The sequence below is a fragment of the Oncorhynchus kisutch genome, unplaced genomic scaffold (genome assembly GCF_002021735.2).
Source record: "Oncorhynchus kisutch isolate 150728-3 unplaced genomic scaffold, Okis_V2 scaffold738, whole genome shotgun sequence".
NCBI classification, from domain to species: domain Eukaryota; kingdom Metazoa; phylum Chordata; class Actinopteri; order Salmoniformes; family Salmonidae; genus Oncorhynchus; species Oncorhynchus kisutch.
In genome coordinates this window covers 82397-96690 of record NW_022262683.1, presented here as the reverse complement: position 1 = coordinate 96690, position 14294 = coordinate 82397, and the positions used below count along the sequence as shown (strand labels likewise).

The window sequence follows — 14294 nt, the reverse complement described above, 5'->3', positions numbered from 1 at the left end:
ACTTCTGAATGTGATGAAAGAAATAAAAGCTGAAATAAATCATTCGCTCTACTATTATTCTGACATTTCACATTCTTAAAATAAAGTGGTGATCCTAACTGGCCTAAAACAGGGAATCTTTACTAGGATTAAATGTCAGGAATTGTGAAAAACTGAGTTTAAATGTATTTGTGTATGTAAACTTTCACCTTCAACTGTTTCAACAAGGAATTTATTTATATTAACTCAGGAAGTCAGTTAAGAACAAATTCTTATTTACAATGCCAGCCTAGAATAGGGTTAACTGCCTTGTTCAGGGGCAGAACTGCTTATTTTTACCTTGTCAGCTCGGGGATTCGATCTAGCAACCTTTCAGTTACTGGCCCAACGCTCTAACCACTAGGCTACCTGCCTCCCCATAAGATACAGTCAATATTTGGGGGAAAAAATAATCACTTCTATAGATTAATACATTCGACACAATAGCCAATTTCTCAGTGCTCTGTACTGTGTTGGTATTTTATGAAATATTATACTTTTCTAAGTTGCCCGTTATCTCCCCGTCTCTCTCCCACCCCCTTTTCCCATCTCCAGACTCCAGCTACGTCCAGTACTCTGGTAATTCCTACTTGGAGTTTGAGGGCATAGACCTTGGTGCCAACAACAACATCACTGTGAGGTTTCAGACCCAGGAGGCCCAGGGGACCATCCTGTACGTTGACCAAGGAGCAGTGACCAGGGGCTTCTTTTTCATGAAACTCTTCATCCAGGAGGGAATGCTACAGGTGAGGCTTTTCTGAGTACCAAATGGCACCCTATTCCCTATATAGTGCACTTCTTTTGACCAGGGCTCATGAGACTCAATAACTTGAAACTTGAAAGATAAAAGTTTTGTCCCAAATGGCACCCTATTCTCTATATCTGCTATGGGAGAACCTATGGGCTCTGGTCAACAGACTACATAGGGTTATGTTTGGGACACAGCCTCTATGTTTCTAGTCTCTATGAAGTCTTTGGTTATTTTCTGTTTCATTGTTGTTTACAGTACTCTACTGCCGAAATCGGCTGATGCAGCCTAGAATTGTGCATGTTTTGTGGACCATAGTGCTTTGTCCTATGTTTTTTCCCAAACAATTGATTCACCATGTAGCAGACTATTATCATCACCCTGTTCTGATGTAGCAGACTATTATCATCACCCTGTTCTGATGTAGCAGACTATTATCATCACCCTGTTCTGATGTAGCAGACTATTATCATCACCCTGTTCTGATGTAGCAGACTATTATCATCACCCTGTTCTGATGTATCAGACTATTATCATCACCCTGTTCTGATGTAGCAGACTATTATCATCACCCTGTTCTGATGTAGCAGACTATTATCATCACCCTGTTCTGATGTAACAGACTATTATCATCACCCTGTTCTGATGTAGCAGACTATTATCATCACCCTGTTCTAATGTAGCAGACTATTATCATCACCCTGTTCTGATGTAGCAGACTATTATCATCACCCTGTTCTGATGTAGCAGACTATTATCATCACCCTGTTCTGATGTAGCAGACTATTATCATCACCCTGTTCTGATGTAGCAGACTATTATCATCACCCTGTTCTGATGTATCAGACTATTATCATCACCCTGTTCTGATGTAGCAGACTATTATCATCACCCTGTTCTGATGTAGCAGACTATTATCATCACCCTGTTCTGATGTAGCAGACTATTATCATCACCCTGTTCTGATGTAGCAGACTATTATCATCACCCTGTTCTGATGTAGCAGACTATTATCATCACCCTGTTCTAATGTAGCAGACTATTATCATCACCCTGTTCTGATGTAGCAGACTATTATCATCACCCTGTTCTGATGTAGCAGACTATTATCATCACCCTGTTCTGATGCACCTTGTAGCAGACTATTATCATCACCCTGTTCTGATGCACCTTGTAGCAGACTATTATCATCACCCTGTTCTGATGCACCATGTAGCAGACTATTAGCATCACCCTGTTCTGATGTAGCAGACTATTATCATCACCCTGTTCTGATGTAGCAGACTATTATCATCACCCTGTTCTGATGTAGCAGACTATTATCATCGCCCTGTTCTGATGCACCATGTAGCAGACTATTAGCATCACCCTGTTCTGATGTAGCAGACTATTATCATCACCCTGTTCTGATGTAGCAGACTATTATCATCACCCTGTTCTGATGTAGCAGACTATTATCATCACCCTGTTCTGATGTAGCAGACTATTATCATCACCCTGTTCTGATGTAGCAGACTATTATCATCACCCTGTTCTGATGTAGCAGACTATTATCATCACCCTGTTCTGATGTACCATGTATCAGACTATTATCATCACCCTATTCTGATGTACCATGTATCAGACTCTTATCATCACCCTGTTCTGATGTAGCAGACTATTATCATCACCCTGTTCTGATGTAGCAGACTATTATCATCACCCTGTTCTGATGTACCATGTATCAGATGATTATCATCACCCTGTTCTGATGTAGCAGACTATTATCATCACCCTGTTCTGATGTACCATGTAGCAGACTATTATCATCACCCTGTTCTGATGTACCATGTAGCAGACTATTATCATCACCCTGTTCTGATGTAGCAGACTATTATCATCACCCTGTTCTGATGTAGCAGACTATTAACATCACCCTGTTCTGATGTAGCAGACTATTATCATCACCCTGTTCTGATGTAGCAGACTATCATCACCCTGTTCTGATGTAGCAGACTATCATCACCCTGTTCTGATGTAGCAGACTATTATCATCACCCTGTTCTGATGTAGCAGACTATTAACATCACCCTGTTCTGATGTAGCAGACTATTATCATCACCCTGTTCTGATGTACCATGTATCAGACTCTTATCATCACCCTGTTCTGATGTACCATGTATCAGATGATTATCATCACCCTGTTCTAATGTATCAGACTATTATCATCACCCTGTTCTGATGTAGCAGACTCTTATCATCACCCTGTTCTGATGTAGCAGACGATTAACATCACCCTGTTCTGATGTATCAGACTATTAACATCACCCTGTTCTGATGTAGCAGACTATTATCATCACCCTGTTCTGATGTAGCAGACTATTATCATCACCCTGTTCTGATGTACCATGTATCAGACGATTATCATCACCCTGTTCTAATGTATCAGACTATTATCATCACCCTGTTCTGATGTAGCAGACTATTATCATCACCCTGTTCTGATGTACCATGTAGCAGACTATTATCATCACCCTGTTCTGATGTACCATGTAGCAGACTATTATCATCACCCTGTTCTAATGTATCAGACTATTATCATCACCCTGTTCTGATGTACCATGTATCAGCTGATTATCATCACCCTGTTCTGATGTAGCAGACTATAATCATCACCCTGTTCTGATGTACCATGTAGCAGACTATTATCATCACCCTGTTCTGATGTACCATGTAGCAGACTATTATCATCACCCTGTTCTGATGTAGCAGACTATTATCATCACCCTGTTCTGATGTAGCAGACTATTAACATCACCCTGTTCTGATGTAGCAGACTATTATCATCACCCTGTTCTGATGTAGCAGACTATCATCACCCTGTTCTGATGTATCAGACTATTATCATCACCCTGTTCTGATGTAGCAGACTATTATCATCACCCTGTTCTGATGTAGCAGACTATTATCATCACCCTGTTCTGATGTACCATGTATCAGACTCTTATCATCACCCTGTTCTGATGTAGCAGACTATCATCACCCTGTTCTGATGTATCAGACTATTATCATCACCCTGTTCTGATGTAGCAGACTATTATCATCACCCTGTTCTGATGTAGCAGACTATTATCATCACCCTGTTCTGATGTACCATGTATCAGACTATTATCATCACCCTGTTCTGATGCACCATGTAGCAGACTATTATCATCACCCTGTTCTGATGTAGCAGACTATTATCATCACCCTGTTCTGATGTAGCAGACTATTATCATCACCCTGTTCTGATGTAGCAGACTATTAACATCACCCTGTTCTGATGTAGCAGACTATTAACATCACCCTGTTCTGATGTATCAGACTATTAACATCACCCTGTTCTGATGTAGCAGAATATTATCATCACCCTGTTCTGATGTAGCAGACTATTATCATCACCCTGTTCTGATGTAGCAGACTATTATCATCACCCTGTTCTGATGTAGCAGACTATTATCATCACCCTGTTCTGATGTACCATGTATCAGACTCTTATCATCACCCTGTTCTGATGTAGCAGACTATTATCATCACCCTGTTCTGATGTAGCAGACTATTATCATCACCCTGTTCTGATGTACCATGTATCAGACTATTATCATCACCCTGTTCTGATGTACCATGTATCAGACTCTTATCATCACCCTGTTCTGATGTAGCAGACTATTATCATCACCCTGTTCTGATGTAGCAGACTATTATCATCACCCTGTTCTGATGTACCATGTATCAGATGATTATCATCACCCTGTTCTGATGTAGCAGACTATTATCATCACCCTGTTCTGATGTACCATGTAGCAGACTATTATCATCACCCTGTTCTGATGTACCATGTAGCAGACTATTATCATCACCCTGTTCTGATGTAGCAGACTATTATCATCACCCTGTTCTTATGTAGCAGACTATTAACATCACCCTGTTCTGATGTAGCAGACTATTATCATCACCCTGTTCTGATGTAGCAGACTATCATCACCCTGTTCTGATGTAGCAGACTATTATCATCACCCTGTTCTGATGTAGCAGACTATTATCATCACCCTGTTCTGATGTAGCAGACTATTATCATCACCCTGTTCTGATGTACCATGTATCAGACTCTTATCATCTCCCTGTTCTGATGTAGCAGACTATTATCATCACCCTGTTCTGATGTACCATGTATCAGATGATTATCATCACCCTGTTCTAATGTATCAGACTATTATCATCACCCTGTTCTGATGTAGCAGACTCTTATCATCACCCTGTTCTGATGTATCAGACTATTAACATCACCCTGTTCTGATGTAGCAGACTATTATCATCACCCTGTTCTGATGTATCAGACTATTATCATCACCCTGTTCTGATGTATCAGACTATTATCATCACCCTGTTCTGATGTATCAGACTATTATCATCACCCTGTTCTGATGTATCAGACTATTATCATCACCCTGTTCTGATGTAGCAGACTATTATCATCACCCTGTTCTGATGTACCATGTATCAGATGATTATCATCACCCTGTTCTAATGTATCAGACTATTATCATCACCCTGTTCTGATGTAGCAGACTCTTATCATCACCCTGTTCTGATGTATCAGACTATTAACATCACCCTGTTCTGATGTAGCAGACTATTATCATCACCCTGTTCTGATGTATCAGACTATTATCATCACCCTGTTCTGATGTATCAGACTATTATCATCACCCTGTTCTGATGTATCAGACTATTATCATCACCCTGTTCTGATGTATCAGACTATTATCATCACCCTGTTCTGATGTAGCAGACTATTATCATCACCCTGTTCTGATGTACCATGTAGCAGACTATTATCATCACCCTGTTCTGATGTACCATGTATCAGACTATTATCATCACCCTGTTCTGATGCACCATGTATCAGACTATTATCATCACCCTGTTATGATGCACCATGTAGCAGACTATTATCATCACCCTGTTCTGATGTAGCAGACTATTATCATCACCCTGTTCTAATGTAGCAGACTATTATCATCACCCTGTTCTGATGTAGCAGACTATTATCATCACCCTGTTCTGATGTAGCAGACTATTATCATCACCCTGTTCTGATGTAGCAGACTATTATCATCACCCTGTTCTGATGTAGCAGACTATTATCATCACCCTGTTCTGATGTAGCAGACTATTATCATCACCCTGTTCTGATGTAGCAGACTATTATCATCACCCTGTTCTGATGTAGCAGACTATTATCATCACCCTGTTCTGATGTAGCAGACTATTATCATCACCCTGTTCTGATGTAGCAGACTATTATCATCACCCTGTTCTGATGTAGCAGACTATTATCATCACCCTGTTCTAATGTAGCAGACTATTATCATCACCCTGTTCTGATGTAGCAGACTATTATCATCACCCTGTTCTGATGTAGCAGACTATTATCATCACCCTGTTCTGATGCACCTTGTAGCAGACTATTATCATCACCCTGTTCTGATGCACCTTGTAGCAGACTATTATCATCACCCTGTTCTGATGCACCATGTAGCAGACTATTAGCATCACCCTGTTCTGATGTAGCAGACTATTATCATCACCCTGTTCTGATGTAGCAGACTATTATCATCACCCTGTTCTGATGTAGCAGACTATTATCATCGCCCTGTTCTGATGCACCATGTAGCAGACTATTAGCATCACCCTGTTCTGATGTAGCAGACTATTATCATCACCCTGTTCTGATGTAGCAGACTATTATCATCACCCTGTTCTGATGTAGCAGACTATTATCATCACCCTGTTCTGATGTAGCAGACTATTATCATCACCCTGTTCTGATGTAGCAGACTATTATCATCACCCTGTTCTGATGTAGCAGACTATTATCATCACCCTGTTCTGATGTACCATGTATCAGACTATTATCATCACCCTATTCTGATGTACCATGTATCAGACTCTTATCATCACCCTGTTCTGATGTAGCAGACTATTATCATCACCCTGTTCTGATGTAGCAGACTATTATCATCACCCTGTTCTGATGTACCATGTATCAGATGATTATCATCACCCTGTTCTGATGTAGCAGACTATTATCATCACCCTGTTCTGATGTACCATGTAGCAGACTATTATCATCACCCTGTTCTGATGTACCATGTAGCAGACTATTATCATCACCCTGTTCTGATGTAGCAGACTATTATCATCACCCTGTTCTGATGTAGCAGACTATTAACATCACCCTGTTCTGATGTAGCAGACTATTATCATCACCCTGTTCTGATGTAGCAGACTATCATCACCCTGTTCTGATGTAGCAGACTATCATCACCCTGTTCTGATGTAGCAGACTATTATCATCACCCTGTTCTGATGTAGCAGACTATTATCATCACCCTGTTCTGATGTAGCAGACTATTATCATCACCCTGTTCTGATGTACCATGTATCAGACTCTTATCATCACCCTGTTCTGATGTACCATGTATCAGATGATTATCATCACCCTGTTCTAATGTATCAGACTATTATCATCACCCTGTTCTGATGTAGCAGACTCTTATCATCACCCTGTTCTGATGTAGCAGACGATTAACATCACCCTGTTCTGATGTATCAGACTATTAACATCACCCTGTTCTGATGTAGCAGACTATTATCATCACCCTGTTCTGATGTAGCAGACTATTATCATCACCCTGTTCTGATGTACCATGTATCAGACGATTATCATCACCCTGTTCTAATGTATCAGACTATTATCATCACCCTGTTCTGATGTAGCAGACTATTATCATCACCCTGTTCTGATGTACCATGTAGCAGACTATTATCATCACCCTGTTCTGATGTACCATGTAGCAGACTATTATCATCACCCTGTTCTAATGTATCAGACTATTATCATCACCCTGTTCTGATGTACCATGTATCAGCTGATTATCATCACCCTGTTCTGATGTACCATGTAGCAGACTATTATCATCACCCTGTTCTGATGTAGCAGACTATTATCATCACCCTGTTCTGATGTAGCAGACTATTAACATCACCCTGTTCTGATGTAGCAGACTATTATCATCACCCTGTTCTGATGTAGCAGACTATCATCACCCTGTTCTGATGTATCAGACTATTATCATCACCCTGTTCTGATGTAGCAGACTATTATCATCACCCTGTTCTGATGTAGCAGACTATTATCATCACCCTGTTCTGATGTACCATGTATCAGACTCTTATCATCACCCTGTTCTGATGTAGCAGACTATCATCACCCTGTTCTGATGTATCAGACTATTATCATCACCCTGTTCTGATGTAGCAGACTATTATCATCACCCTGTTCTGATGTAGCAGACTATTATCATCACCCTGTTCTGATGTACCATGTATCAGACTATTATCATCACCCTGTTCTGATGCACCATGTAGCAGACTATTATCATCACCCTGTTCTGATGTAGCAGACTATTATCATCACCCTGTTCTGATGTAGCAGACTATTATCATCACCCTGTTCTGATGTAGCAGACTATTAACATCACCCTGTTCTGATGTAGCAGACTATTAACATCACCCTTTTCTGATGTAGCAGAATATTATCATCACCCTGTTCTGATGTAGCAGACTATTATCATCACCCTGTTCTGATGTAGCAGACTATTATCATCACCCTGTTCTGATGTAGCAGACTATTATCATCACCCTGTTCTGATGTACCATGTATCAGACTCTTATCATCACCCTGTTCTGATGTAGCAGACTATTATCATCACCCTGTTCTGATGTAGCAGACTATTATCATCACCCTGTTCTGATGTACCATGTATCAGACTATTATCATCACCCTGTTCTGATGTACCATGTATCAGACTCTTATCATCACCCTGTTCTGATGTAGCAGACTAGTATCATCACCCTGTTCTGATGTAGCAGACTATTATCATCACCCTGTTCTGATGTACCATGTATCAGATGATTATCATCACCCTGTTCTGATGTAGCAGACTATTATCATCACCCTGTTCTGATGTACCATGTAGCAGACTATTATCATCACCCTGTTCTGATGTACCATGTAGCAGACTATTATCATCACCCTGTTCTGATGTAGCAGACTATTATCATCACCCTGTTCTTATGTAGCAGACTATTAACATCACCCTGTTCTGATGTAGCAGACTATTATCATCACCCTGTTCTGATGTAGCAGACTATCATCACCCTGTTCTGATGTAGCAGACTATTATCATCACCCTGTTCTGATGTAGCAGACTATTATCATCACCCTGTTCTGATGTAGCAGACTATTATCATCACCCTGTTCTGATGTACCATGTATCAGACTCTTATCATCTCCCTGTTCTGATGTAGCAGACTATTATCATCACCCTGTTCTGATGTACCATGTATCAGATGATTATCATCACCCTGTTCTAATGTATCAGACTATTATCATCACCCTGTTCTGATGTAGCAGACTCTTATCATCACCCTGTTCTGATGTATCAGACTATTAACATCACCCTGTTCTGATGTAGCAGACTATTATCATCACCCTGTTCTGATGTATCAGACTATTATCATCACCCTGTTCTGATGTATCAGACTATTATCATCACCCTGTTCTGATGTATCAGACTATTATCATCACCCTGTTCTGATGTATCAGACTATTATCATCACCCTGTTCTGATGTAGCAGACTATTATCATCACCCTGTTCTGATGTACCATGTATCAGATGATTATCATCACCCTGTTCTAATGTATCAGACTATTATCATCACCCTGTTCTGATGTAGCAGACTCTTATCATCACCCTGTTCTGATGTATCAGACTATTAACATCACCCTGTTCTGATGTAGCAGACTATTATCATCACCCTGTTCTGATGTATCAGACTATTATCATCACCCTGTTCTGATGTATCAGACTATTATCATCACCCTGTTCTGATGTATCAGACTATTATCATCACCCTGTTCTGATGTATCAGACTATTATCATCACCCTGTTCTGATGTAGCAGACTATTATCATCACCCTGTTCTGATGTACCATGTAGCAGACTATTATCATCACCCTGTTCTGATGTACCATGTATCAGACTATTATCATCACCCTGTTCTGATGCACCATGTATCAGACTATTATCATCACCCTGTTATGATGCACCATGTAGCAGACTATTATCATCACCCTGTTCTGATGTAGCAGACTATTATCATCACCCTGTTCTGATGCACCATGTATCAGACTATTATCATCACCCTGTTCTAATGTATCAGACTATTATCATCACCCTGTTCTGATGCACCATGCAGACTGTTTCTTCTCTGTACTGTGTTTCAGTATGTCTTCTCCTGTAACCGAGAGGAAGGGATCAGAAGGATCAATACATCCATCCGTGTTGACGACGGCAATCCATACATCGTCTACGTCAGGTGGGTTTACTTACTTAGGGATGTTGGGCCGCTTTCCCCGATACAGAATAAACCTAGTCCTGGACAAAAAAGTGCTTTGAATGGAGAATCAGGACTAGGTTTAATCTATGTCTGGGAAACCACCTCCTAAAGATCCAATGAAGCTGTTTTTATCTAAATATCAAATCATTTCTTGGTAACAATTAAGTAGCTTACTGTGATTTGTTTTCAATTCAAATTCTTAGCAAAGAGCAATTTCTCAAGCAATAATTTTGCTAGGACTGCCTGGGAGTGGTCTGAGTGGGGAGGGGACACTGAAAACCAGCTGTTATAGGCAGAGAGGTTTGGAACTCTCTTTCTTGTTGGTCTATTAACTTATTTACGCTTGGTGTTGTCACCAGCCAGGCCAAAACTCCATCCCACCAAATCAGGCTGAAATTTCAGCCGATCTTTTCAAACAACTCTTACACTAAAAGGGCAATATCATCATTTTCACAATTTCACATTCTTATTCCAACCTCATAGTGTGGAAATGTATATAAAACACAGACAAATTCAGTGTTTGACTGCACTGGGCCTTTAATGAAAACATAAGCCTACTCCATAGAGGCTGGTACATGGTTAAAACAAGTTGTAACGAAGCATTATACCTGTAGGCCTAAAGAATCACCAAAATGGTTTACAAACCTGTAATGACATGGTAAATACAACATCATAAGTCTCATAGAATTAGCTTGAGATATGAATTTGTACCGATTGACATGCCCAATATGTTCCTAAGTTGTTTTGGGGTGTCAAAATACAATATCTCCAGTGAATGACAAGAGTTAGGCTGTTTCAAAATGATAAACTGATCAGTGCTCTAAAGTAATAAAAGTGGCCCTGCAGCTTCAAAATGTTTCTCATTTAAGGCTAAGGGCTGCTGGCTGTGACTTGATGCCAATTCCTCATTTTAAGTGTATTAGTCTGTCATGTCTGTTTTTCAATTGAATAAAAACTAGCATCACTTGAAAATGCAACAGCAGCACAAATCCATCATTACGCCCTGGCAGCAGCCAGTGTAGAGACAGAGAGAGGGGAGAGGGAGAGCTGGCATAACCAGTATAGAGACAGAGAGAGGGAGAGCTGGCATAACCAGTATAGAGACAGAGAGAGGGAGAGTTGGCATAACCAGTGTAGAGACAGAGGGAGGGGAGAGGGAGAGCTGGCATAACCAGTATAGAGACAGAGAGAGGGAGAGATGGCATAACCAGTATAGAGACCGAGAGAGGGAGAGCTGGCATAACCAGTGTAGAGACAGAGGGAGGGGAGAGGGAGAGCTGGCATAACCAGTGTAGAGCCTGAGAGAGGGAGAGCTGGCATAACCAGTGTAGAGACAGAGGGAGGGGAGAGGGAGAGCTGGCATAACCAGTGTAGAGACCGAGAGAGGGAGAGCTGGCATAACCAGTGTAGAGACCGAGGGAGGGAGAGCTGGCATAACCAGTGTAGAGACCGAGAGAGGGAGAGCTGGCATAACCAGTGTAGAGACCGAGAGAGGGAGAGCTGGCATAACCAGTGTAGAGACAGAGAGAGGGAGAGCTGGCATAACCAGTGTAGAGACAGAGAGAGGGAGAGCTGGCATAACCAGTGTAGAGACAGAGGGAGGGGAGAGGGAGAGCTGGCATAACCAGTGTAGAGACAGAGAGAGGGGAGAGGGAGAGCTGGCATAACCAGTGTAGAGACAGAGGGAGGGGAGAGGGAGAGCTGGCATAACCAGTGTAGAGACAGAGAGAGGGAGAGTTGGCATAACCAGTGTAGAGACAGAGGGAGGGGAGAGGGAGAGCTGGCATAACCAGTGTAGAGACAGAGAGAGGGGAGAGGGAGAGCTGGCATAACCAGTGTAGAGAGAGGGGAGAGGGAGAGCTGGCATAACCAGTGTAGAGACAGAGAGAGGGAGAGTTGGCATAACCAGTGTAGAGACAGAGGGAGGGGAGAGGGAGAGCTGGCATAACCAGTGTAGAGACAGAGAGAGGGGAGAGGGAGAGCTGGCATAACCAGTGTAGAGACAGAGGGAGGGAGAGCTGGCATAACCAGTGTAGAGACAGAGAGAGGGAGAGTTGGCATAACCAGTGTAGAGACAGAGGGAGGGGAGAGGGAGAGCTGGCATAACCAGTGTAGAGACAGAGAGAGGGGAGAGGGAGAGCTGGCATAACCAGTGTAGAGACAGAGAGAGGGGAGAGGGAGAGCTGGCATAACCAGTGTAGAGACAGAGAGAGGGAGGGCTGGAATAACCAGTGTAGAGACAGAGAGAGGGAGGGTTGGAATAACCAGTGTAGAGAGAGAGAGAGGGAGGGCTGGAATAATCGGGGTAGAGAGAGAGAGAGAGAGGGAGGGAAGAGGGAGAGCTGGCATAATCAAATCAAATTGTATTGGTCACATACACATTGTTAGCGGATGTTATTGCGACTGGAGCGAAATGTGTGTGCTTCTAGTTCTGACAATGCAGTGATATCTAACAAGGAATTTAACAAATTCACAATGATTACGTTATACACACACAATGTAAGGAGATGGAATAAGAATATGTAAATACAAATATATGGATGTGCGATGGCCGTGTGGCATAGACAAGCTACAATAGATGGTATAAAATACTGTACATACATACATACATACATACATACATACATACATACATACATTCATTCATTCATTCATTCATTCATTCATTCATTGGGGCGACAGGGTAGCCTAGTGGTTAGAGTGTTGGACTAGTAACTGGAAGGTTGCAAGTTCAAATCCCCAAGCTGACAAGGTACAAATCTGTCATTCTGCCCCTGAAAAGGCAGTTAACCCACTGTTCCTAGGCTGTCATTGAAAATAAGAATTTGTTCTTAACTGACTTGCCTAGTTAAATAAAGGTAAAAAATAAATAAAAAAGTACATACATACATATGAGATGAGTAATGTAGGATATGTAAACATTATTAAAGTGGTGTTATTTAAAGTGACTAGTGATACATTTATTAAATCCATTTATTTAAGTGGCCAGTGGTTTGAGTCTGTATGTTGGCAGCAGCCTCTTTATGTTAGTGATGGCTGTTTAACAGTCTGATGGCCTTGAGATAGAAGCTGTTTTTCAGTCTCTCAGTCCCAGCTTTGATGCACCTGTACTGACCTCGCCTTCTGGATGATAGCGGGGTGAACAGGCAGTGGTTCGGGTGGTTGTTGTCCTTGATTATCTTTTTGGCCTTCCTGTGCAACTGGGTCCTGGACTTCCTGATGAGCCGCCCCCAGGTGGTGAAGGTAGGAAACAACATCTCCACCCCACTGATCCTCAACACTGGGGCCCCACAATAGTGCATTCTCAGTGAAGTCCACAATCATCTCCTTTGTTTTGTTGACGTTGAGTGTGAGGTCATTTTCCTGACACCACACTCCGAGGGCCCTCACCTCCTCCCTGTTGACTGTCTCATTGTTGTTGGTAATCAGGCCTACCACTGTAGTATCGTCTGCAAACTTGATTATTGAGTTGGAAGTGTGCGTGGCAACGCAGTCATTGGTGAACAGGGAGTACAGGAGAGGGCTGAGAACACACTATTGTGGGGTCCCAGTGTTGAGGATCAGTGGGGTGGAGATGTTGTTTCCTACCTTCACCACCTGGGGGCGGCCCATCAGGAAGTCCAGGACCCAGTTGCACAGGGTGGGGTTGAGACCCAGGGTCTAGAGCTTAATGACGAGTTTGGAGGGTACTATGGTGTTGAATGCTGAGCTGTAGTCAATGAACAGCATTCTTACATAGGTATTCCTCTTGTCCAGATGGGTTAGGGCCGTGTGCAGTGTGATGGCGATTGCATCGTCTGTGGACCTATTTGGGCGGTAAGCAAATTGGAGTGGGTCTAGGTTGTCAGGTAGAGTGGAGGTGATCTGATCCTTGACTAGTCTCTCAAAGCACTTCATGATGACAGAAGTGAGTGCAATGGGGCAATAGTCATTTATTTAAGTTACCTTAGATTTATTGTGAACAGGAACAATGCTGGCCATCTTGAAGCATGTCGGAAAAGCAGACTGGGATAAGGATTGATTGAATTTGTCCGTAAACAC

The 14294-nt window shown here is 42.0% G+C and overlaps 1 protein-coding gene across 1 annotated transcript in view; it reads left to right on the top strand.

The window, feature by feature from the left end:
- The window catches only part of LOC116361740 (protein eyes shut homolog), a gene marked incomplete at its 3' end in the record, with an annotated part of 120861 nt that overhangs the window by 62352 nt on the left and 44215 nt on the right, over positions 1-14294 (top strand). Inside the window, exons 8-9 of the mRNA XM_031816060.1 lie at positions 574-764; positions 10141-10232. Coding sequence (XP_031671920.1) covers positions 574-764; positions 10141-10232 — 283 coding nt within the window. The remainder of the gene's footprint in view (positions 1-573; positions 765-10140; positions 10233-14294) is intronic.